Raw genomic sequence first — 25,000 nt, forward strand, 5'->3', positions numbered from 1 at the left:
TTCTATTTTTTTTTTTGGCAAGTTGCATAATACGAGGGTCTTTCCTTAAGTAAACTTCCTATTTTTTAAAACTCAAAATGGTGAAAAGCTATAAAAACGGAAGTGGTACTATTAAAATCAGTCACCTTTTGTGTGCCAGAATTTATTTTCCTACATAGTCACCACTATTCCCAATACACTTTTGCCAGGAATTCAATGATGCATCTCTGCTTCTGACGCATGTTCATGACAGGGGTTGTTTTCTTAGAGTCTCACACTATCAATATCTGCAACAGAGAGATGAAACTTTCAGGTCATGAATGTATAAGTTCAATCATTATCACAAAGCAATTTGCAATCATCTTTGATCCATTCAGACGGAATAAAAATAGGAGGCAGCATTTTTGGAACGCCTCTCGTACTTAACAGTACTGTTGAAATGAAGTGTAGGCATGATGTGCTGTCAAATGCAAAAAGTTCATTTGTCATCTCATAAATTGATCGTTTAGTCGATTCTTTAGTTTGACAGAGAAGAATCTTGTTGATTATCTCTGTTTGCATCTGGAGCACAAAGTGCGACTAGCTGGCAGCCTGACGTTGCCCGGTTGTACAATACACTTGAACATAATATTTTAATTTATGCAAATTGCATATAAATTATTATAGGATCAATCCTCTACTGATGATTATATATTACGAGGAATAATTTGCCTGGTGGACTAATTTGCGAAAAAAATTTTTTAAATAATGATAATGTCAAATTCTGTCTGTGTTTGTTTACAATATCACATCAGCTGATATTTATAGAAATATTGGGAGACTTTAAAATAAGGAGTCAGAGTTGAAGATTTGGAAATTTTAGGGGTCAATGTTATATTTCTAACTCTTCAACCATGCTTTTTTGTTTTTACTTGTGAGTCACCATTTATCTAGGCTATAAAGCCACTCGAGCATAAGGGTTTATGAATGTAAGGTGGTAGTGGAGCAATTGATAATGATGTTGGTTGAATTTGATTATTTATTGGGACGGCTCAACAAGAATTTGTTTACATTGGATTTGAAGACTACTATGTTGTATTCAGTCGGGAAGTAGACAAGCAGAACAGTGTTACACAAGCGGGTAGTTTAGGGAAAGCAGCTTTATTCATGGAATTTGCATTTAGAAATGGAGAAATTGTCATTGTTATTTTATGGGATCGAAATGACAAACAGAATTTTTTGTATTGGACTGAAATAAAAAAAATTCAAGTCTAACAATTATGTTTTCATTCAAGTTTGTTTATTAGTTTCTAACATTGTGTAATCGTTCTTGGTTCAGACAGTTAAACACACCAGTTGGCTAAGATTAAATCGTAATAAAGCAAGAACAGAGGTTAGTTGTGAGACTACAAACCTCTGACTGAACGGGTCAAAGTGTAATTTAGGTCATAATTCTTACTTCATGAAATACTAGCAGGGTAACCGGATGTTGCCTTGGATTGAATGATGATCAACAAATGTTTCACATTCCCATATTTTGATTGTCATCGAACTCAGTGAAATCGCACATTTTTCAATCAAATCTATTTATCGCCTGCTCTAGTTGGGGACCCATCACAGTGCACCAACAAGAAACTCGCATACCTCTTGCAGTGATCAAGCTTACAATACGTTGTGGTTTACATTGCACTGTAGAGAATCTACTGTTGATTTTATAAAATTACTTTTTGTATATAATGGCTTGAATTAAAGTTTAAAATACAAAAATGGAGTATCATACTTCAATTGTGCTCTAAACAAAAATATTCATTTCGAACGTGCTCTTGTCATATCAAAGAACCTACTGTTGATTTTATATGCCTGACTTACTGCTTTTGTAGTGATAATGACTTGAATTAAATTTTAAAATGAAAAATGGTTAAGTATCATGGTACAATTGTGCTTTAAACAAAAACATTCATTTCAAACGTGCCCCAGTCATATCAAAGAATCTACTGTTGGTTTATATGTTGAACCTTTTGGCTTGTGCGATAATAAAACTTCTCAAATGCACTTGCGATGTTAAGCTGTGTAAGGTTAATTTTGGTTAAAATCGCCTGTTCCTTCTTTCATTGGATTATTTCGATTATCAGTACTTATTGAAGACATTCCAACACAAAACTTATCTAAGAACACTGCCAGACACATAAGGTACTTTTGCGTGAATTTTTATATAAATCGGCCCAGCCGTTTTTACACACATACAAAGCTCATCTTATATAAAAGATATATATATATATAAAAGATATATATATATATATATATATATATATATATATGAGAGAGAGAGAGAGAGAGAGAGAGAGAGAGAGGAGAGAGAGAGAGAGAGAGAGAGGGAGATTCTCAAATTTATGCCATGAAAATGTTGATAACTAAAAAACTATTTATCTGATATGACCGAAATCATACAGGGTACTTACTGTTATCAAAGAATATCAGACCCATAAATCGATGAACAATTCAGAAGAAAAAACCGGAAGTTGAAATTCCGTCATAATTTCGACCATGACCAAACTTGTCAAAAATCAAGATCATAAAGTGTAGGACTTCAATATGGATAAACTATGGATAAAGTAGTGTATCTCTATCATAAATAGAACTGAAGTTAGGACCAAAAGTATGACTGTCATCTTTCCATGACCTTGACCTTTGATATAGACATTCCAAAGTTAAATCAGCTCTAAGTTCGAAATGAACGATATTTTGATAAAGTTTTTTGACAGTTGGTCAAACAATGTGAACAAAACTAACTTGAACGAAAACATAATTGTAGACTTGAATTTTTATTTCCGTCTAATACAAAAAAAATCTGTTTGTCATTTCGCTTACATAAAAAGGCAATGTCTTTCTCCAGTTTGTGAACTTTGACACAACTTTGACATAACTTTTTTTTTAAATCTTTCTTGATTCAAATTGATTAATCAAACCAAGTTAATCAACGATTGATCAATAGAGCTTCCCACAAATTGTTGCGCAATTTCTCACCACATTAGATGCATTATATATATATATATATATATATATATATATATATATATATATATATATATATATATATATATATATATAGTTTTCTTTTTCATTTCAATACTTTTTTGTGACCAAGAGCGGAGGTCCGCTATTAATATAAAAAATAACAATAAAAATATTAAATACAAAAAGTAACATCGTTTTTCATGCTTCAAAAAACCCTCATAACCTTTAAATCAATATATATATATATATATATATATATATATATATATATATATATATATATATATATATATATATAACGCTAGCATCTTATGATGCAAAAGTAGGCTTGTACAAGTAAGTGGAAGTCTGACATTTTAGCTCAACTGTTTTTTTATAACTGTCAAGTCTTCAACCTAAAAATATGCAAGGTATATAATTTTACCTAGCATATTTTTAGTGCATAGGTGCAAGATAGAGTTATCTACTTTGTACCTATGAAAAGGAGAGTTATCTGCCCTTGTAAACGAGATCGACTATGACAGTTTTCAGATTAAACAAAAGTTCGTTGGAAAACAACAAACAATCATTTCGTATTTTAGCGGCTTTTAAATCATCACCGAATCAGTAAATTTGTTTAATAAATGTGTTAAGTTTCATACTCCGTTCATTCATCTTTTGTAATTTTTTTTATTAAACAACAGCAACAGCAGTCTAATCAGACTGAAAATCCCCTTTTCGCAAACGTAACCACTCAATCTTAGCAAACTTATATAGCAGAAAATATGTGTGATTTTGTTAATGTGATAAAGAGATATTGGGTGCTTATGCAAATTAGTAATGCTATGAACAACGCATTTCAGGTGAAAACATTACGTACTTACATGGCATGTTGAAATTAGTAAAAATTTCAAAAACTCAGAAAAATGATCCAGTAGATGTGTTAGATTTATTTTTAACAGAACATCATCCACAATTACGTTCTGTAATTTTGTTTAAAAACGGCAGACTCTTAATTTTAAGTCAAGGGAGATAAGTCAATTTATCATACTGAATTGGTCGCATAACTTTTCTACATTAAAATATATGATAAAACTCGATAATTCTATTTTTTACTTGTAATTTATTTTCTACTAGATGATTTTCAAGTAGGGTTGTTGTCTTCAAGTCCAACATAAACAAATTCTTGATGAGCCGTTCCCCTTAAGTAATCCAATTTACTAAACTTCCACTACTTATGATTACTACCATATTGTCATATTGACTACTGTACGCTCATTGACCCTTATTCTCGAGTGGCCTCCAGGCCTAGATAAGAGGTGATTCCTTTGTAAAAAAAAAAAAAAAAAAAAAAAAAGGGACAGGCGAAATAAATTCTCCAAAACAGGTTTGGAATTTTTTGTTTCATTTTATTTCAATCGAAGTTCTCAGAAATCAACGGACCCCCTTCCTGGGGCTTACACTTGATTCCTACATAAGATACATAGATATTCGAATATTTTATTAAGTTTCTATTTTATATCTCAAACACTGAGTTAGTAAAGAATGGGGGAAGATAATTTTCCTCTCCCCAATTGACCATTTAAATATGTTATAGTATACTTTTCTTGTGGTCTCTTGGTCTTACTGGATCTCAGGACAAGAATTCATCTAGTCTGGTGGAGTATGCAGCTTTGTGCTGTTACTTGAGTAAACATCACTTGGAGAAGGTGTACAATTTTTTGTAAAAGTCAGTGTTGTTCAGCCATACTTGGGCCGTGAATACTATGTGATTTTGAATATTTCGTTAGGTTTACTTGTAGAGAAATGTATCCTCATGCCAGGTTGTTCTGAAAAACCTTTGTACAGAGAGACCATAGACACTCGGGGATAGTGTCTAGTAGGCATTCAAGTTCTCTTCATCTCTGCATCACTTATATGTCCCCTTATGAAGATTAAAATGTAAAATGTTATTAAACCTTACGTCTAGAATCCTTATTCCAATTTTGATCAAAATACAATACATGATTTTGATTCTAGAAAATGTCTAAAATTTAAGGCTTAAGCTTAAGGGATCTTAAGAAATTGAAATTCAGTGAATCTTACTTAATTGGTGTCTAATGACTATGGTTCAAATTCAATGCAAATCTGAAATATTTGCATTTTCAAATGGGACGTTGTGTATATATTATACACCCAACATCCCTTTAATATATTTGAAAGAAACTGGAATTTGGGGAATATTTATTAATTGATGTCTAAAATTTCACAAAAATGGTAGATTTTTTTCTATTTCCATGAAGAGCTTCCGCCCTCTCTTTACTCTGTTTGCATAAAATAATTTATAACCTACATTTAAAATTGTTACGCATAGCAGTCGTGTTCGAAAATTCATAATAATCGGTTAATTAGTTTAGAAATGAATCATGTACAAGCAAATACGAGAAACATAAAAAAAAAAAAATTTTACTTTATAAAAAGACAAGCCCCACGTTGCCCAGGATTGAATGATGATCAATGAATGTTTCACACTCCCATATTTTTATTGTCATTGAAATCAGTGAAATCATCCATTTTTCAATCAAATCGATTGATTGCTCTAGTTTGAAACCCACCACAGTGCACCAGGAGGAAGCTTCATATGTCTCCCCGCAGTGACTTATTCCACAATACATTGTAATCTGCATTGTACTGTAGAGAACCTAATTGATTTTATAGAAGTATTTTTAATATATAATCGCTTGAATTTAAGTTTAAAATACTAAAGCTAAATATCATGGTTGCATGGTGCTCTAAACAGAAATATTCATTTCGAACACGTCCCTGTCATATCAAAGAACATACTGTTTTTTATATGCCTGACTTTACTGCTTGTGCGATTATAATGACTTGAATTTAAGTTTAAAATGATAAAGTCGAGGATCATGGTACAATTGTGATTTAACCAGAAATATTCATTTCAAACGCACCCCCGTTATATCAAAGAACCTCAGTTTGTGTGGTAATAAAAGTTCTGAAATACACTTGTGATGTTAGGCTGTGTAAGGTGTTAACTTTGGTTAAAATCGCCTGTTCTTTCTTTCATTGGATTATTCCGATTATTGAAGACATTTTGATACAAAACCTGTCTAAAAACAATGTCAGACACATAAAGTGCTTCAGTGTGAAATTTTATAAAAATCGACCCAGCCGTTTTTGAGTCCATAGGGAACGAACTCACACACAGAATTCTTTTTTTATAATATAATAGTAGAGATAGAGATTTCACCCCTTCCTCCTTTTTATTGCTGTTTAATTTGATCAGAAGAAAGTCTTAAAGTGCTTGGAGTGACAAGCCTCAAAATCTATTTCATTGCAAGAGACATTCTCTTGAACAGAAAAGAACGCAAAGAACACAATCTGGCTTTGGTAAATAAAGGTAATTTTCAAGCGAGAAGAAGAAACGAGTCCATCAATAAAAATCAATACAACAATTAATGAATAAATCATAATTACAGTAAATGCAATCATAGAAAAAAGAAAATTTAATTAAAAAAAAAAAATTATAGACATTTGTATATTTTTTTATCTGGTTTTTAATTTCTGTTATTAATTCATAAGAGAAAGATTGGTGTAAAGAAATAAAAAATATATTTGTGTAATAATCGGCCTAATGGCATGACTAATGATTAAACAAATGTCTGTTGGCGGACAGCAATGAAAATTATTAAAATCTTTTGAACGAAGGAGAAAGTGTATGCATGGGCCGTCGGGTTATGGTTGTTTGGTTGTTTTGTTTTATGGCATATCAAACTTTGACAGAGTTGAAAATAGACTTCGTAGCTTAGTGGGGGATACCCTCTTCTCTTCCCTGCAACCTCTTTCCCACAGAAGAGACGTTGCGAGCCTGTCTCTGCTTTATCATTATTTTCATGGCAAGTGCTCGTCTGAACTTCAATCTATGGTCCCCCTCGCCAGACTTTCACGAAAAACTCTCGTCTAGCATAAAACCATTATCAATAATTTCACCCACTCTTTATCTGTACCTAAACCTAAATGTAGATTCCATGAACAAAGATTCTTTCTTAGAACTGACTGCCTGTGGAACTCTCTTCCAATTGCCTGCTTTCCAGCTGACTACAATCTGATTGTCTTCAAGTCCAACGTAAACAAGTTCTTGATGAACCGTCCCCCTAAGTAATCCAATTTACAAAATTTCCACTACTTATGTTTACTATACTATAATCACATTGACTAATGTATAGCCGTTAACCCATATCCTCGAGTGGCCTCCGGGACTTGATAACTGGTGATTCCTACGTAAAAAAAACAAACTTTGTCATGCCGAATCCAATAATTGAAAAACGTTTGTATGCTTTAAGTTCTTTATATATTCCAGTATCTATTCATGTGGTTTGGTTTGGTTTGGTTGTTTTGTTTTACGGCATATCAACCTTTTTCTGGTTATTTAATGCTGAATCCAGTAATTTTGGCAAAGGGTTTTATACTTCAATTTGTTTATATCTTAAAATATTTATTCATTGTGTTTGGTTTGCTTGTTTTGTAGAAGAAAATTGTTCTTTTTTTTTGTTTTTAACTTTGTAGAACATCATTGAGTTTTGTAAAAGGACAGAAAAAAAAAGCAATAACATCAACGTTAGAGAGCCAGTATCTTCAGACAGCCTGATCTAATAGTACCAAATGTCCTAATAGGCATTACCACTTTGGGCCAAAGTGGACCTGGGAGCAATGGTAACTAAGGAGCAACTCCACATTCCCCATAACTCCCAAATGGGCCCTCACCACTGGATTTTTTTTTAGATGGTCGATAAAAGATTAGGAAAGGAAACAGGATGGATGGTATTGGTAAGTGTGTGATGGGAGACGGAAGAGAGAGAATAGTCGGGCAAAGATGTAAGGTAAGAGGAAAGGTAAGGAAAGGAGGATGGTAGAGCAAAGAGTAGCGGAAAGAGAAAAACTAAAAAGATGTTAGGTGAGAGGGAAGAGGAGGGATGGTATGGCAAAGTTTTAAGATGAGAGAAAAGGGATGATAGTATGGCAAAGATGTGAGGGAAGGGAGAATGGTATGGCAATATGAGGGAAGAATGAGGATGGTATGGCAAAGATTCAAGGGAAGAGGCGAGATTGTATAGAAAAGATGTGAGGGAAAAGAGAAAAAGATGGATGGTATGATATGGTATGATAGATATGTCCAAGGATGGAATACTGTTGCCACATCTGGGCAGGAGCTGCTAGAAAGAAATTATCCTGCCTTGATAGAGTTCAAAATAGACTTCGTAGCCTCGTAGGGAATGTCCTTTTCTCTTCCCTGCGACCTCTTTCTCACAGAAGAGATGTTGCAAGTTTGTCTCTGCTTTATCGTTATTTTCATGGCAAGTGCTCGACTGAGCTCCAATCTATGCTCCCTGCCTCGCCAAACTTTCACAAGAAATACTCATCTAGCTGAAAACACTATCAATAATTTCCCCTACTCTTTATCTGTACCTAAACCTAAACATAGATTCCATGAACAAAGTTTCTTACTTAGAACTGCACGCCTGTGGAACTGTTTTCCATTTTCCTGCTTTCCAGCTGATTACAATATGGCTGTCTTCAAGTCCAACGTAAAAAAGTTCTTGAGCCATTCCACTTAAGTTAACAAATTTACTGAATTTCCATTACTAACGATCACTATATTATCCAATTGTGATGTGGGTGGGGGATGTGACAACGGGGCGGGGGTCATGTCGCCTAGCGTTGCGAGATTGTGAATTTGTGAGAGTTGGGTTAAAAGAAAGAAAGAAAATGATGCATGTCGGGTGCAAACTCGCATAACTAATCCTTTTACTGATATGACCACAATTACGAAGATGGCACGAAATTGCAAATTATAGTTATGTCAAAGAAAAGAAAATACCAACGATCAAATCATCTGCGGTTAACGTTATAAACTTCATTCCATTAAAAAGCCGTCGAAACCTTTCACTCTGTAATTCGTCAGGTTTTTTTTTTTTTGTTATTAATGTTGTTTTAGTGTCAAAAATTGTCGTATGAATTAAAGTTTTAAACTGTTTAAAAAATGAAAATGAAAGAAAGTTTTTGTTTCTTTTAAATAAAAATTTAACCCTTAGTTGATTTAAACCGCTAATAAAAAAAATCGAAATTTTTTTTGTTTTTTTATAATTAGCCACCAAAATTACAAAACAACTCTGTTTAAATACAAAAAAAAAAAAAACAAACAAAAAAAAACGACTAACGGTAGGCGTGTGCGAACCTCAAAACTAATGGTTATGAGACAACCTCCTAATCCACTGGGCTACAGCGCTCATTACGAATTCAGATAACAATGGTTGATGCATGGGCAGTTATTGAAATCGTTTAGAAAGAGACGATTTTAGGTGACCCTCGCTTAATATGAAACGCAATTTTAACATGAAATAATCGATCATTTTTTTTTCAGTTTTACATATTATTTATCCAAGAGCTCTCTAACGATGCCGAGTTGGTGCGTGTAGAATATATATGAAAAAAAGTTTTTAGCAGACATACAAACACACACACAAACAGGTCCCCTTTATATAATAGATTAATTCCTTTCATTCTCGTGGCAATTGTTCGGTGGCCTGGAGGTAAAATATCAGCAAATGGCGTCCAAGATGGCTTCATATTTCTTGACTGGTAAGAACTGTCATCCTACACTAATGATTGTGTAAGCATAAAGCACTAGTGTCTGTAGGTAATTAAAGATATATATATATATATATATATATATATATATATATATATATATATATATATATCTTTATATATATACACAAGGGGCGTGCAATAAGTAATGCCACTGACCCACTTCCAGTTGTCTGATCAAACTGAAATTTTGCATGTGCAATGATTTATATCTCTACGGGTTATGTGGCAAATTACAGTTCTGAACTAATTGTGGTTTCTGTTTTACAGGTGTTTGAACTGAGTCAGGTGTGAAATGGAGCCTGTTGAATGTCGAGCAGTAATCCAGTTTTTGTATTTGAAAGGACGCACACCACAGGAGACTTTTGATGAAATGAAAGAAACTTATGGTGATAATGCCCTATCATATGGCCTTGTAAAACGCAGGTATCGTGAATTCAAACATGGCCGGAAGTCTGTTGAAACAACTCCCAGACCTGGTCGCCCCCCTTCTGCCATTGATGAGGCATCTGTCCGTCAAGTTGAGGCTGCCATTTTGGAAGATCGGCGCATTACTATTTGACAAATCGCCCAAGACGTCAAGATTAGTACAGGGTCTGTGGAAACTATGATTCATGACCATTTGCATATGCATAAGGTGTCTGCCAAATGGATTCCCAGGTTTCTCACACCATTCCATTTCTGAAGTCACGTCATGCTTGGAGGACCAACCTGGGTTGTTCTACAAAAACGGTCTCCAGAGCTGCATCAAACGATGGGAGAAATGCATAACTCTGGTTGGTTTCTATGTAGAGAAAGACTAATAACTGTTCCAAGTTTCGTTGCTCTACTGATATGGGAAGTGGGTCAGGGGCATTACTTATTGCACGCCCCTCGTATATATATATATATATATATATATATATATATATATATATAGATAGATAGATAGAAAAAAATGGCCTTGTCTGTATTTATGAATCCATACACATAAAAAGTTGAGTTTTTTGTCGCTCTGACATTGATATTAAAAGACTAAGTTCTCTATTTAAAAATTAGTAAAATGAACTTCTTAATATACTCGGTCGACAAGCAACATCATGAAGATTAACTAATGTTCATACCCCTTTGAAAAATGAATTTAATTAATTAATTATTCATTTTTTATGGTTTCTTATTGGATGATTGGTTTCATTTAACTATTACGCTTAATTCTATTTATGCGTATTTTCTACATTGTGCATGATTGTGTGATATTTAGAATAAAAAGTTCTAGAAAACACACATTGTTTCTGTGTGTGTGTGTGAAATCTATCATCACTACTCCGTCCTGGTCCCAGAAGACTGTGATCATGACCTTGCCAGCGGAGGGCTGCATCCTTGCCTTCTTTGGAGGTGGTGAGTCCAAGTGCTTCCACTGCATTGATTGGGCTTTGGTCTCTGGATCATAGTGATGGACCCAGGTTTCATCCTGTGTAATCAGTCTTTTGACAAACTTTGACTCATCTTCTTGGCACATCTCCAAATTCATCCTCGAGCACTTGACGCGTTCTCGCTTCTGGAATGGTGTGAACAACTTGGGAATCCATCTGGCAGACACCTTATGCATATGCAAATGGTCATGAATCATAGTTTCCACAGACCTGTACTAAGCTTGACATCTTGGGCTATTTGGCGAATAGCAATGCGCCGATCTTCCAAAATGGCAGCCTCAACTTGACGGACAGATTCCTCATCAATGGCAGAAGGGTGGGGGCGACCAGGTCTGGGAGCTGTTTCAACAGACTTCCGGCCATGTTTGAATTCACGATGCCAGCATTTTACAAGGCCATATGATAAGGCATTATCACCATAAGTTTCATCATCATTTCATCAAAGGTCTCCTGTGGTGTGCGTCCTTTCAAATACAAAAACTGGATCACTGCTCCACATTCAACAGGCTCCATTTCACACCTGACTCAGTTCAAACACCTGTAAAACAGAAACCACAATTAGTTCAGAACTGTAATTTGCCACATAACCCGTAGAGATATAAATCATTACACATGCAAAATTTCAGTTTGATCAGACAACTGGAAGTGGGTCAGGGGCATTACTTATTGCACGCCCCTCGTAGGCACAAATTTTTACAATTTGATCCGTTGTCATTAGACCTAAATATAAACAATTTAATACATATCATTAGACACAAATTAAACAATCTGATCCATATATAACACGATCATTTGCTGGGGAGGGTCACTTGGTTGGGAAACGTTCTGCGCATGGCAACTAGCTCCCCAAGTGTTAGACACGATCAAATTATATCGTATGAATGATAGAAACATCAACGGGCCGATATGGCGTTGGCTATAAATGACTGGCATGGGTCGCTTCTTGAGTCTTCTTTGTGAAGTTACATACAGCGTTTCCATTGTCACAGCAAATGGCAGGGACCACTTTCCTTAAATAAATGCTGTTTCTGCAGATTGGTCGCTTGTATAAATATAAGCAAATGAACACATTTTTTTTTTATAAAAATATATAATTATTTATTTTACATTTAACACTGGCGGTGCATATTTAAATTAGGTAATTGTCGACCCCCGTCTGTCATCACCTGCAAATAGATCAAACTGCTATATGTCCACTGTCGATGAAGTCCAATGCCTCGACTGTTTTAAAACAATACAATTATAATTCAATTCTCCTCCTCTTCATTGAAAGAAAGAGAGAAACAGACATTCCTAATAACATTTGAACATTGTTTATATTTTGTAGACCTCGATGATGAGTTCTTTTGTGTTTGACCTTTCGAATATGATGTCTCAAGTCATTTTGACTTGGTTGAATATTATAAACAACTTTCATTCTTCGTCTGCCGAGTGTCAACCTTTAAAAATGTGCACTCATTGAGATGTGTGTGTGTTTGCCTCCCTGCAAGTTAATAACCAGTTGTGCCTAAGGTTTATTAATATAGAAGCCCCAACTCCCCCAAGAGAAAGCTTCTTGATTGCACCACAAATCAAATAGACACAAATTAAACAATTTGATCCATAGTCATTAATTTCAAATTAAACAATTTGATCTGTAGTTATTAGACATAAATTATGCAATTTGATCTGTAGTCGTTAGACACAAGGTAAACAGTTTAATCTGTAGTTATTAGACACAATGTAAATAATTTGTATCCGTAGTTGTTAAGACACAAGTTAAACAATTTGATCTGGAGTTATTAGATACAAATTAAAAAAAATTGATCCGTAGCTATTAGAAATGTAATAATTTGATCCATAGTTATTAGAAATATAATAATTTGATCCACAGTCATTAAATAAAAATGTTTAAAAATTGATCTGTAGTCACTGGACACAAAATAAACAAGATTCTCTCCATGTTCATTTGTTCTGCAATGTAATAAGGATTATAGATAAATGGTTTGGGAGCATTTTATCTTGATTTTAATCTCTGACATAGGGCATAAAGTGGTGCATAATTGTTCTGCTTAGAGAAACAATTTTGCCCATCCTGGAATGTGTATTCTTCTAGTTTTGCATAAAATTTAAAGAAATTTGCATAAATATATTTTTGAATTTCGAATAAAAGATTTCAAATATTGTCTTACATTGCAACCGGTTTTTCAGTTCCTTTCATCAATCCATCGGTTACCATGAGTCCTTCATCGAGAATAAATTCAAGCTTTACATGACGAGATTTCAAAAGTTGCCCAATAGTGTAAGCACCTTCGGTTCCTCTTACCTAAAAGACAAAAACAATACACAGCATTATTCAAACTGCAGTGATCCTTTTGAGTATAAGATAAATAAACAATATAGATATTTGAATGCGTTCATGTTTATATATATATATATATATATATATATATATATATATATATATATATATATATATATAATAACAATACGCACTAATAAGTAGTGATATATAATGTATAATAAGTAGTAAGATTGTACATCTAGAAACAAAATAGGTTTATGGCTCCTAAAATTTATACAGGGTGACCAAAAAAAAAACCCAGAGGACATTCAATTGTTTTTCTGAGCATTTTACAGTCAACGGAGAAAAAAAGGTCAAAGACCTTAGTGTTTTGATGTAATGTCTTGAATATAATAAACTAGTTATGACCAAAGTTTCATTTCATTTGGACAAAACACTAAGAAACGGGGCCTAATTAGAGTTGGGGCCCCGTTTTTTTTTGTCACCTTGTACTAAGATTGTCCACAAGGACCTGTAGTATAGTGGATAAAATACTTGGTGAAATTCAGTTGTAAAGTGACACACTTCTGGGGGTTGAAGGCTCAATCCTCGGTGCAGACGATACTAAGAATAGAATTACGAATTACTTAAGACATGTACGCGTTCATGGGTAAAATCCCTTCAAAGCGTATTGAGATTATATGAGAAAATAAAGCTGTGTACGCATTACAAATGTTTATGTTCTGTTTCTTATGTTATACATTAGTACAATACACATTTTAATCATGATTTCCTCTAGTTCAGATGGGTACAGTAAATAAACTTTTAACTCGAAATGACCCCTAATGTACTAATGTATAACATAAGAAACAGAAAGGAAACATTTATAATGTGTACACAGCTTTATTTTCTCATATAACCTCAATAGGTTTTGAAGGGATTTTACCCGTTCATGACTGACGGAATGTGAGCATACTATCCCCATAGATTAAATAAAGGGTTCCCTTCTAAATTCCGTGCAAATTCCCAAGTTCGACAGAAAGCTTTCCGTGTTCAAAAAGATACACCTGAAGAAGGTCGAAGGTGCAAATAACACTCAAGTTCGGGTCCAGATCAAAGTGTAGTATCTGTTCTTCAGATGCTGCACTTCAGTTTCTTGTTCTCTGTCAGTGGAGGAGAAATCCTTCACGACTGAGACAGTTTTTATTTTTGTTCCTTTTCTCCACATTAAAAAACGACCTTGGTGTTTAACTCTGTTCCGTGGGGAGACATTGTAAATAAAAACACTCAAGATGAGAAAATAGTTCTAAGAATCCAAATAATATGTTTATCTCGATAAGAGATTTTCTGTCTTCGATGTTTACACTTTTGTTTTAAACAAAAGTTTCACTATAAATCATGACTGACATAAACTGTGTCAATCGTTGTATTGCAGACTAGCGGGGGTACCCGGTGTTGTGTGGAAGTATAGTAAGGAACCCCGGGTCAATTGTAAAAAAAAGTGGTGGGGTGGGGGGTGAATAAAAACAACAGTAAGCAGCCCGAGTGGAGAGAGATGTTAAAAAACAGTGGTGGTAGCAGGCAGGTAGGTTCGAACCCATAATATGAAGGAGAAAAAGGTTACAAAAAAAAAAAAAAAATTGTAACGTCCTAGCCGATGTCTCCATATTTTTTTTTTGTGGTGTATGTTTAGTGAAATATTTTTTTTTGTGGTGTATGTTTAGTGAAACATTTTTTTTTGTGATGTATGTTTAGTGAAATATTTTTTTTGTGATGTATGTTTAGTGAAATATTTTTTTTTGTGATGTATGTTTAGTGAAATATTTTTTTGTGATGTATGTTTAGTGAAATATTTTTTTTGTGGTGTATGTTTAGTGAAATATTTTTTTTTGTGATGTATGTTTAGTGAAATATTTTTTTTGTAATGTATGTTTAGTGAAATATTTTTTTGTAATGTATGTTTAGTGAAATATTTTTTTGTGATGTATGCTTAGTGAAATATTTTTTTGTGATGTATGTTTAGTGAAATATTTTTTTTGTGATGTATGTTTAGTGAAATATCTTTTTTTGTGATGTATGTTTAGTGAAATATTTTTTTTGTGATGTATGTTTAGTGAAATATTTTTTTTGTGGTGTATGTTTAGTGAAATATTTTTTTGTGATATATGTTTAGTGAAATATTTTTTTTTGTGATATATGTTTAGTGAAATATTTTTTTTGTGATGTATGTTTAGTGCATTATTTTTTTTTGTAATGTATGTTTAGTGAAATATTTTTTTTGTAATGTATGTTTAGTGAAATATTTTTTTTGTGATGTATGTTTAGTGAAATATTTTTTTTGTGATGTATGTTTAGTGAAATATTTTTTTGTGGTGTATGTTTAGTGAAATATTTTTTTGTGATGTATGTTTAGTAAAATATTTTTTTGTGGTGTATGTTTAGTGAAATATTTTTTTGTGATGTATGTTTAGTGAAATATTTTTTTTGTGATGTATGTTTAGTGAAATATTTTTTTGTGATGTATGTTTAGTGAAATATTTTTTTTGTGATGTATGTTTAGTGAAATATTTTTTTGTGATGTATGTTTAGTGAAATATTTTTTTTGTGATGTATGTTTAGTGAAATATTTTTTTTGTGATGTATGTTTAGTGCATTATTTTTTTTTTGTAATGTATGTTTAGTAAAATATTTTTTTTGTAATGTATGTTTAGTGAAATATTTTTTTTGTGATGTATGTTTAGTGAAATATTTTTTTGTGGTGTATGTTTAGTGAAATATTTTTTTTGTGATGTATGTTTAGTAAAATATTTTTTTGTGGTGTATGTTTAGTGAAATATTTTTTTGTGATGTATGTTTAGTGAAATATTTTTTTTGTGATGTATGTTTAGTGAAATATTTTTTTTGTGATGTATGTTTAGTGAAATATTTTTTTGTGGTGTATGTTTAGTGAAATATTTTTTTTGTGATGTATGTTTAGTAAAATATTTTTTTGTGGTGTATGTTTAGTGAAATATTTTTTTGTGATGTATGTTTAGTGAAATATTTTTTTTGTGATGTATGTTTAGTGAAATATTTTTTTGTGGTGTATGTTTAGTGAAATATTTTTTTTGTGATGTATGTTTAGTGAAATATTTTTTTGTGATGTATGTTTAGTGAAATATGTTTTTGTGATGTATGTTTAGTGAAATATTTTTTTTTGTGATGTATGTTTAGTGAAATATTTTTTTGTGATGTATGTTTAGTGAAATATTTTTTTTGTGATGTATGTTTAGTGAAATATTTTTTTGTGATGTATGTTTAGTGAAATATTTTTTTGTGGTGTACGTTTAGTGAAATATTTTTTTTCTGGTGTACGTTTAGTGAAATATTTTTTTTCTGATGTATGTTTAGTGAAATATTTTTTTTGTGATGTATGTTTAGTGGAATATTTTTTTTGTAATGTATGTTTAGTGAAATATTTTTTTTGTGATGTATGTTTAGTGAAATATTTTTTTTTTGTGATGTATGTTTAGTGAAATATCTTTTTTTGTGATGTATGTTTAGTGATCTTAATCTACAAAATTCAAACATAGAAATAAAATCTCATAGCTTAAAGGCAAATAATTCATAGGTTAAATGAAAACTTATTTCCATTTTTAAGTGCAATTAATCTAGGTTACAATAATAATTAAAAATAAAGTAAATTAAATGTAAATTAAATTAAACATAAATTAAATAAATCAACTTGGAGCTAATTATTAAAACAGATTTTCTCTAATGTAATATGCAAATCAGATAACCTCTTGAATGTCGATTCCTTTTGAATAAATAATATATCATGCAGGAATGAAAATCGGGCCAAGATCAAAGCACATAATACTATAGAAAATTAACAGTAGACAGCATGTTGCCATAAGACCTAATTTGTGATAGAAGTGAACTACAATAATTTCCATTTTTATTTATATGGTTATTATCTACCGTTTTTATTTTCATCATATATTTAGATATCTGTAGAGCAGAAAATGTTTTCTTACTTCTTCATCATGCCCAAATGCCAAGTAGAATGTTCTGTGGGGCTGAAAACCATTTTCCAGTGCATGTTCCAATGCTTCAAGAATGCCCTAAAAAATAAAATAAAAAAGGTTACTGCTTAAAGTTGATAAATGATAAAAGACTAAAAATATTCAACCACAAACATAGTTAAATGTGAGAGCCGAGCACCCTGCTGGTCGTACATGAGAGCCTAGCACCCTGCTGGTCATAGGAGAGAGCCTAGCACTGCTGATCATAGGAGAGAGTCTAGTACCCTGCTGGTCATAAGAGAGAGCCTAGTACTCTGCTGGTCATAAGAGAGAGCCTAGTAACCTGCTGGTTATAAGAGAGAGCCTAGGATCCTGCTGGTCATAGGAGAGAGCCTAGTACCCTGCTGGCCATAAGAAAGAGCCTAGTACCCTGCTGGTTATAAGAAAGGGCCTAGTACCCTGCTTGTCATAAGAGAGGGCCAAGCACCCTGTTGGCCATAGGAGAGAGCCTAGTACCCTGCTGGTCATAAGAGAGAGCCTAGGACCCTGCTGGTCATAAGAGAGAGCTTAGTACTCTGCTTGTCATAAGAGAGAGCCTAGTACCCTGCTGGTCATAAGAGAGAGCCTAGTACCCTGCTGGTCATAAGAGAGAGCCTAACACTCTGCTGATCATAGGAGAGAGCCTAACACTGCTGATCATAGGAGAGAGCCTAGCACCCTGCTGGTCATAAGAGAGAACAGTACCTTACTGGTTATAAGGGAGAGCCTAGTACCCTACAGGTCATAAAAGAGAGCTTAGTACCCTGCTGGTCATAGGAGAGACACCACTTAACTCAATATAGAATATAAATGGATCAGTTTTACTAGAGTAGATACAATGTTTAATTTCTGTAATGATTCCAAAACGTAACTTTTAATAAATAATTGTCTGTTTTGTTTTTTTTCTAAATTTATTGTTTGATTATTTATGCATAAACAACAATGTTGTGTATAAATGTGATGGGAAACTTACTGAAAACATAAAGAGAAATTATTAAAGTTTTAGACAAACTGTTACTTTGATGAATGAACATCGAGCAAGATAGAAATATCAATAACGTCACAATTATCTATCAAAACTTGCTTTTCAAAATTATTATGTAAAGTAAATCTCCTATTGACTCTCTAGGAGCAATGTGTAGTCTCTGTTCTACAAGTAAACTTTATTTTTTCTGTCCTCAGTAAAAGAAACACTTTTTAGACTAAAGTATTTTTAATTTTTGTGCTCATCCAGAGTGTCTCTTTTGGAGGAGCTCGATTTTCCCTTCATCAAAAATGGACTTGTGTCTAAATCTGCCTTTGTGGAGAGGCAAGTTAAAATAAGAAATCTTTTAAGAGGACGATTGGATGTAATTTCTTTAACGATCATTTCTTTGTATATGCACAATAAATATTGCGTGTTATGAAAACATACTAAAAACAGATTTTCTTTTAAATTAACCCTATATTTATGTAGGACCACTCTACCACTCCACTAGCTATCTCACTCCCAATGCAATCTAAATAAGAGCCAAGTACGCCCAAAAATGGAGTACTGTTGACACACCTGGGCTGGAGCTACTCGGCACACCATATCCAGCTTTAATATAATTCAAAACCAACTTCGAAATCTAGTAGGTAATGTCCTTTTCTCTTCCCTGCAGCCTCATGCCCACAGGAGACGTTGCGAGCCTGTCTCTGGTCTATCATTATTTTCATGGCAAGAGTTTCACTGAACTTCAATCTAGGATTCCCCCTTGCCAAACTTTCATAAAAACACTCGCCTAGCTACAACCACTATATACAATTTCACCCACTCTCTAACTGTGCCTAAATCAAACCACAGATTCCATGAACAAAGCATCTTTCCTAGAACTGCCTATTTGTGGAATACTGTTCTGTTGGCCTGCGTCCTGGCTGAATACACATGGTAGCCTTAAAATCCAATGTAAACAAGTTCTTGTGGAACCATTCCCATAAATAATTGTTACATTGTGTGTGTATGAAAATGTTCCATAACGACGTACATGTTGAATAGTGGGGGGTTTATATTTTATCTGTGTATTCATGTATGTGTAAATGCGTGTATGTATATACGTCGTATCATTTAGTTGATCGTCTAGTGTGTATATTTTAATATTTATGCAACAGTTCTAACAGGAAACGATTGAAGGAGACATATCAAAACAGTTGTAAACAAACAGTTCTTTTAACAGGTGTAAATAAACACAATACATGCCTGGAAATATACAAACATTATTTTCATGATTCCAGTCAGCATCTTCAGAGATTACAACGTTTTCACATCTTGGCTGCCTGAGAAAACGCCACTCCCTGCGTCATGGAGAGACCAACTCCCCTTGAGTTGTCCGTTTTCTCTGATGTTCAGCTAACGACTGGTTAGAATCTCCCCAAATCTACATCTCATCACGTATCCAATACCCCAACCGCTGATGTAACATAAATCTGATTATTTGTTTATCCAAACCAAAAATTATGTTTTGCTGTATTTTTTAAAAAATCACATTTTTTTGCAGTTTTTTATTATTTCCTGTCAATCACTTTTCCCCAATCTAATTGTTTATTTTTCTAATCATAATAATCAATCCAGCAACACATACCGTCGCTCAAATTAATTAATAATAATAATAATAATAATGTTTTAACCCTTGGCTCGACCTGTCACAGTTAATACAGATACTACACTATGATCACAGTCAAAGGGTCACAACATTAGATAATCAAATTCTACCCAATATTCACTACTAACAATTACTACACTACCACCTCACATTCATTAACCCTTACCCTCGAGTGGTCTTCGGGCCTCAATAGGAGATGATTCCCAAGTAAAAAGATAATGACATAATTTGATCTGTGATGGCAGTTACCTGGGGTGAGTTGAGCCGGTTCCAAGTGAATTTACAACATTGCAACTCAAGGCGGCTCATCTACATGGAATTCAGCTAGTTAACAAGTTCCAAGTCAGTTTTGACTGTTGCAAACCTAGTTCTCCTCAGGTTATCTTTTCTCCTTTTGTGTCAACCCAATGGTGGGTTCAGCAATTGCTTTGGAAATCATGTCAGTTGGAGAAAGATGAGATTTCTTGCTAAAAGAGTTTTCTCAAATCTAAGGATCTGTTATGTCGATTGTGATGTTGAGAATGTATAGAATGACTGCAGTATCAACATTAAAATAGTTCTTGATACTTCAAATCTATATAAATAAAACAGTGTATGTATGTGTGTTTGTCTGTATGTAAATATTTAACCAATAAACTCTTAAACTACTGATCACATAACATCGTAATTAACAAGAAATAGTAATCATACACCTACGATGATTCATAACAAGTAAAACCTTTGCCTGGATGAATAACACATACAGAAATATGTTGGCAAGTTGAAATGCAAAATAATTATTTCAACTTGCCAACATATTTCTGTTATGCTTGCGTATGCAGAAATTACTTCATAGCTTGAAGTGGCTTAATGTTAAATCTTCCTTATCGATCAGTCGATGGCTCAAACAGCTGGAACGCTAAATGTTTTTGGTTTCAATCTATCTGATGGCACCCTCGTAATTTTTTCTTAACTTTTGAAATCGATATTATATATATATATATATAAGATTCAATAAAGAATTAGATAGAGATTCTATCCCTGAGCTTCTGTTCCCAAGATAATTACTCACGTGGGAACAAAAGGATATGCACCCTTCCTCAGCATGATTGACCCGGATTCAGATTTTGTATATCTGAGAAAGTGGTTCAATTGAGCCTCTCCAACCGCCTGTCTAGATGAGTAAGGATCAAAGTCAAGTGTTGCAAGCGATATGATCTCTTTAGTTACCAGATCATGGACTGCTCAGCTACCAGGATCCCATCCTTGAGCATTATGGGTCGCCACCCACGGCCAAAAGGTAGCCTCATTGGGGGGAGGGGGGTCTTACCCCCTTGCAGAGGGGCAGTCAGTGCATTCTAATGCCCCAAAAACAGGGCCTCATAGGTTTGTATAGCAGTGTGGACCTTTTTATATGATTATATTATCAGTTTCTTGAATCTGTTTTTATAGATCTTTGTAGATATTTCTAAATTTGAGTTGCATATGTTTGATTGGTCAGCATGTTTGATTGGTCAGCATCAGAAAAACTTATGCAAGTTATTATATCAATGAAAGCTACTGAATAACGATAGAATATTATTTTATTTATTTATTTTTTTTTTCAAGTTGGTTTCTATTTAACCCATAGGACTCTTACAGGTACTACCAATGGCAATTAAGCTCACAAGCTGGGGCCTCACCATAGGATATAGTTTAAGGTGATATCCAAGATCACTCAAAAAATGGACGAAATGCATTAGAAACTTCGACAACAACACCTAACATTAGTCAACAAAAAAGACCCAATTCTCCTCCATGGAAATGGCCAACTGCACGTTGCTAAACTGACTCTGCAGAAGTTGAACGAATTGGGCTATGAAATTCTGCTTCATCTACCATACTCTCCAGATCTCTCATCTACTGCCTACCAATTTTTCAAGCATCAACAACTATTTTGCGTGAGAAATACTTAAAACACCTAACAATGCCAAAAACGCCTTCAGCTACTTCATTGCCACCAGAACAAAAGGTTTTTATGTCACTGCCATGAATACACTTGTTTTGTGTTGGCAAAAGTGTGTTCATTCTGATGGTGATTATTTCGATCTATAAATTTTTGTTTGAGGCGTATTTATGTTCATCTGAATTTAATAGCCAAAAACCACAAGGACTTTCTTATAAACAGGATAATACCAGCATTCTTTTTAGCCGCAAAATGGACAGCAAGATAAGGGGTAACACTTTCTTTGATTAATCAGATGTTGCTATAGCGGTGGGTGGAATATCGATGAGTGCAATATTGATGGGTAGAATATTGATGGGTTGAATATTGATGGGTGGAATATTGATGGGTGGAATATTGATGGGTGGAATATTGATTAGTGGAATATCGATGAGTGGAATATTGATTAGTGGTATATTGATTAGTGGAATATCGATGAGTGGAATATTGATGGGTGGAATATTGATGGGTGGAATATTGATTGGTGGAATATTGATTGGTGGAATATTGATGAGTGGAATATTGATGGGTTGAATATTGATGGGTGGAATATTGATGGGTTGAATATTAATGAGTGGAATATTAATGAGTGGAATATTGATGAGTGGAATATTAATTAGTGGAATATTGATGAGTGGAATATTGATGAGTGGAATATTGATGGGTGGAATATTAATTAGTGGAATATTGATGAGTGGAATATTTATGGGTTGAATATTGATTCGTGGAATATCGATGAGTGGAATATTAATTAGTGGAATATTGATGAGTGGAATATTGATGAGTGGAATATTGATGGGTGGAATATTGATGTGTGGAATATTGATTAGTGGAATATCGATGAGTGGAATATTGATTAGTGGAATATCGATGAGTGGAATATCGATGAGTGGAATATTGATGCATGGAATATTGATGAGTGGAATATCGATGAGTGGAATATTGATAGGTGGAATATTGATGAGTGGAATATTGATGAGTGGAATATTGATGAGTGGAATATCGATGAGTGGAATATCGATGAGTGGAATATCGATGAGTGGAATATTGATGAGTGGAATATTGATGAGTGGAATATCGATGAGTGGAATATCGATGAGTGTAATATTGATGTGTGGAATATCGATGTGTGGAATATCGATGGGTGGAATATCGATGGGTGGAATATCGATGAGTGGAATATCGATGAGTGGAATATTGATAGGTGGAATATTGATGAGTGGAATATCGATGAGTGGAATATTGATAGGTGGAATATTGATGAGTGGAATATCGATGAGTGGAATATCGATGAGTGGAATATCGATGTGTGGAATATCGATGGGTGGAATATTGATGAGTGGAATATTGATGAGTGGAATATTGATGAGTGGAATATTGATGAGTGGAATATTGATGAGTGGAATATCGATGAGTGGAATATCGATGGGTGGAATATCGATGGGTGGAATATTGATGAGTGGAATATTGATGAGTGGAATATTGATGAGTGGAATATTGATGAGTGGAATATCGATGGGTGGAATATTGATGAGTGGAATATTGATGAGTGGAATATTGATGAGTGGAATATTGATGAGTGGAATATTGATGAGTGGAATATTGATGAGTGGAATATCGATGGGTGGAATATCGATGGGTGGAATATTGATGAGTGGAATATTGATGAGTGGAATATTGATGAGTGGAATATTGATGAGTGGAATATTGATGAGTGGAATATTGATGAGTGGAATATTGATGGGTGGAATATTGATGAGTGGAATATTGATGAGTGGAATATTGATGAGTGGAATATTGATGAGTGGAATATCGATGAGTGGAATATTGATGAGTGGAATATTGATGAGTGGAATATCGATGGGTGGAATATCGATGGGTGGAATATTGATGAGTGGAATATTGATGGGTGGAATATTGATGGGTGGAATATTGATGAGTGGAATATTGATGAGTGGAATATTGATGAGTGGAATATTGATGAGTGGAATATTGATGGGTGGAATATTGATGAGTGGAATATTGATGAGTGGAATATTGATGAGTGGAATATTGATAAGTGGAATATTGATGAGTGGAATATCGATGAGTGGAATATTGATGAGTGGAATATTGATGAGTGGAATATTGATGAGTGGAATATCGATGAGTGGAATATCGATGAGTGGAATATCGATGAGTGGAATATCGATGGGTGGAATATCGATGGGTGGAATATCGATGGGTGGAATATTGATGAGTGGAATATTGATGAGTGGAATATTGATGAGTGGAATATCGATGTGTGGAATATCGATGAGTGGAATATTGATAGGTGGAATATTGATGAGTGGAATATTGATGAGTGGAATATCGATGAGTGGAATATCGATGAGTGGAATATTGATAGGTGGAATATTGATGGGTGGAATATCGATGGGTGGAATATTGATGAGTGGAATATTGATGAGTGGAATATTGATGAGTGGAATATCGATGAGTGGAATATCGATGAGTGGAATATTGATAGGTGGAATATTGATGAGTTGAATATCGATGAGTGGAATATCGATGAGTGGAATATCGATGAGTGTAATATTGATGTGTGGAATATCGATGTGTGGAATATCGATGGGTGGAATATTGATGAGTGGAATATTGATGAGTGGAATATTGATGAGTTGAATATTGACGAGTGGAATATTGATGTGTGGAATATTGATGTGTGGAATATTGATGTGTTGAATATCGATGAGTGTAATATTGATGAGTGGAATATTGATGTGTTGAATATTGATGAGTGTAATATTGATGGGTGTAATATTGATGGGTGTAATATTGATAGGTGGGATATTGATGGGTGTAATATTGATAGGTAGAATATCGATGAGTGTAATATTGATGGGTTGAATATTGATGGGTTGAATATTGATGGGTGAAGTATTGATGTGTGGAATATTGATGTGTGGAATATTGATGTGTGGAATATCAGTGCATAGAATATCGATGAGTGGAATACCGATGGGTGGAATATCGATGGGTTGAATATCGATGGGTGGAATATCGATGGGTGGAATATCGAGTGGTGGAATATCGATGAGTGGAATATCGACGGGGGGAAT

The 25,000-nt window shown here is 33.8% G+C and overlaps 1 protein-coding gene across 1 annotated transcript in view; it reads right to left on the reverse strand.

Moving 5' to 3' along the window:
- Positions 1–25,000, reverse strand: part of LOC145277889 (N-fatty-acyl-amino acid synthase/hydrolase PM20D1.1-like) — a 158,544-nt gene that overhangs the window by 72,101 nt on the left and 61,443 nt on the right. Inside the window, exons 3-4 of the mRNA XM_080129885.1 lie at positions 17,289–17,375; positions 13,181–13,314 (exon numbers count right to left, since the gene is read on the reverse strand). Coding sequence (XP_079986011.1) covers positions 13,181–13,314; positions 17,289–17,375 — 221 coding nt within the window. The remainder of the gene's footprint in view (positions 1–13,180; positions 13,315–17,288; positions 17,376–25,000) is intronic.

Source organism: Euprymna scolopes, chromosome 1 (assembly GCF_053919585.1).
Source record: "Euprymna scolopes isolate OS-2025 chromosome 1, ASM5391958v1, whole genome shotgun sequence".
NCBI classification, from domain to species: Eukaryota; Metazoa; Mollusca; class Cephalopoda; order Sepiida; family Sepiolidae; genus Euprymna; species Euprymna scolopes.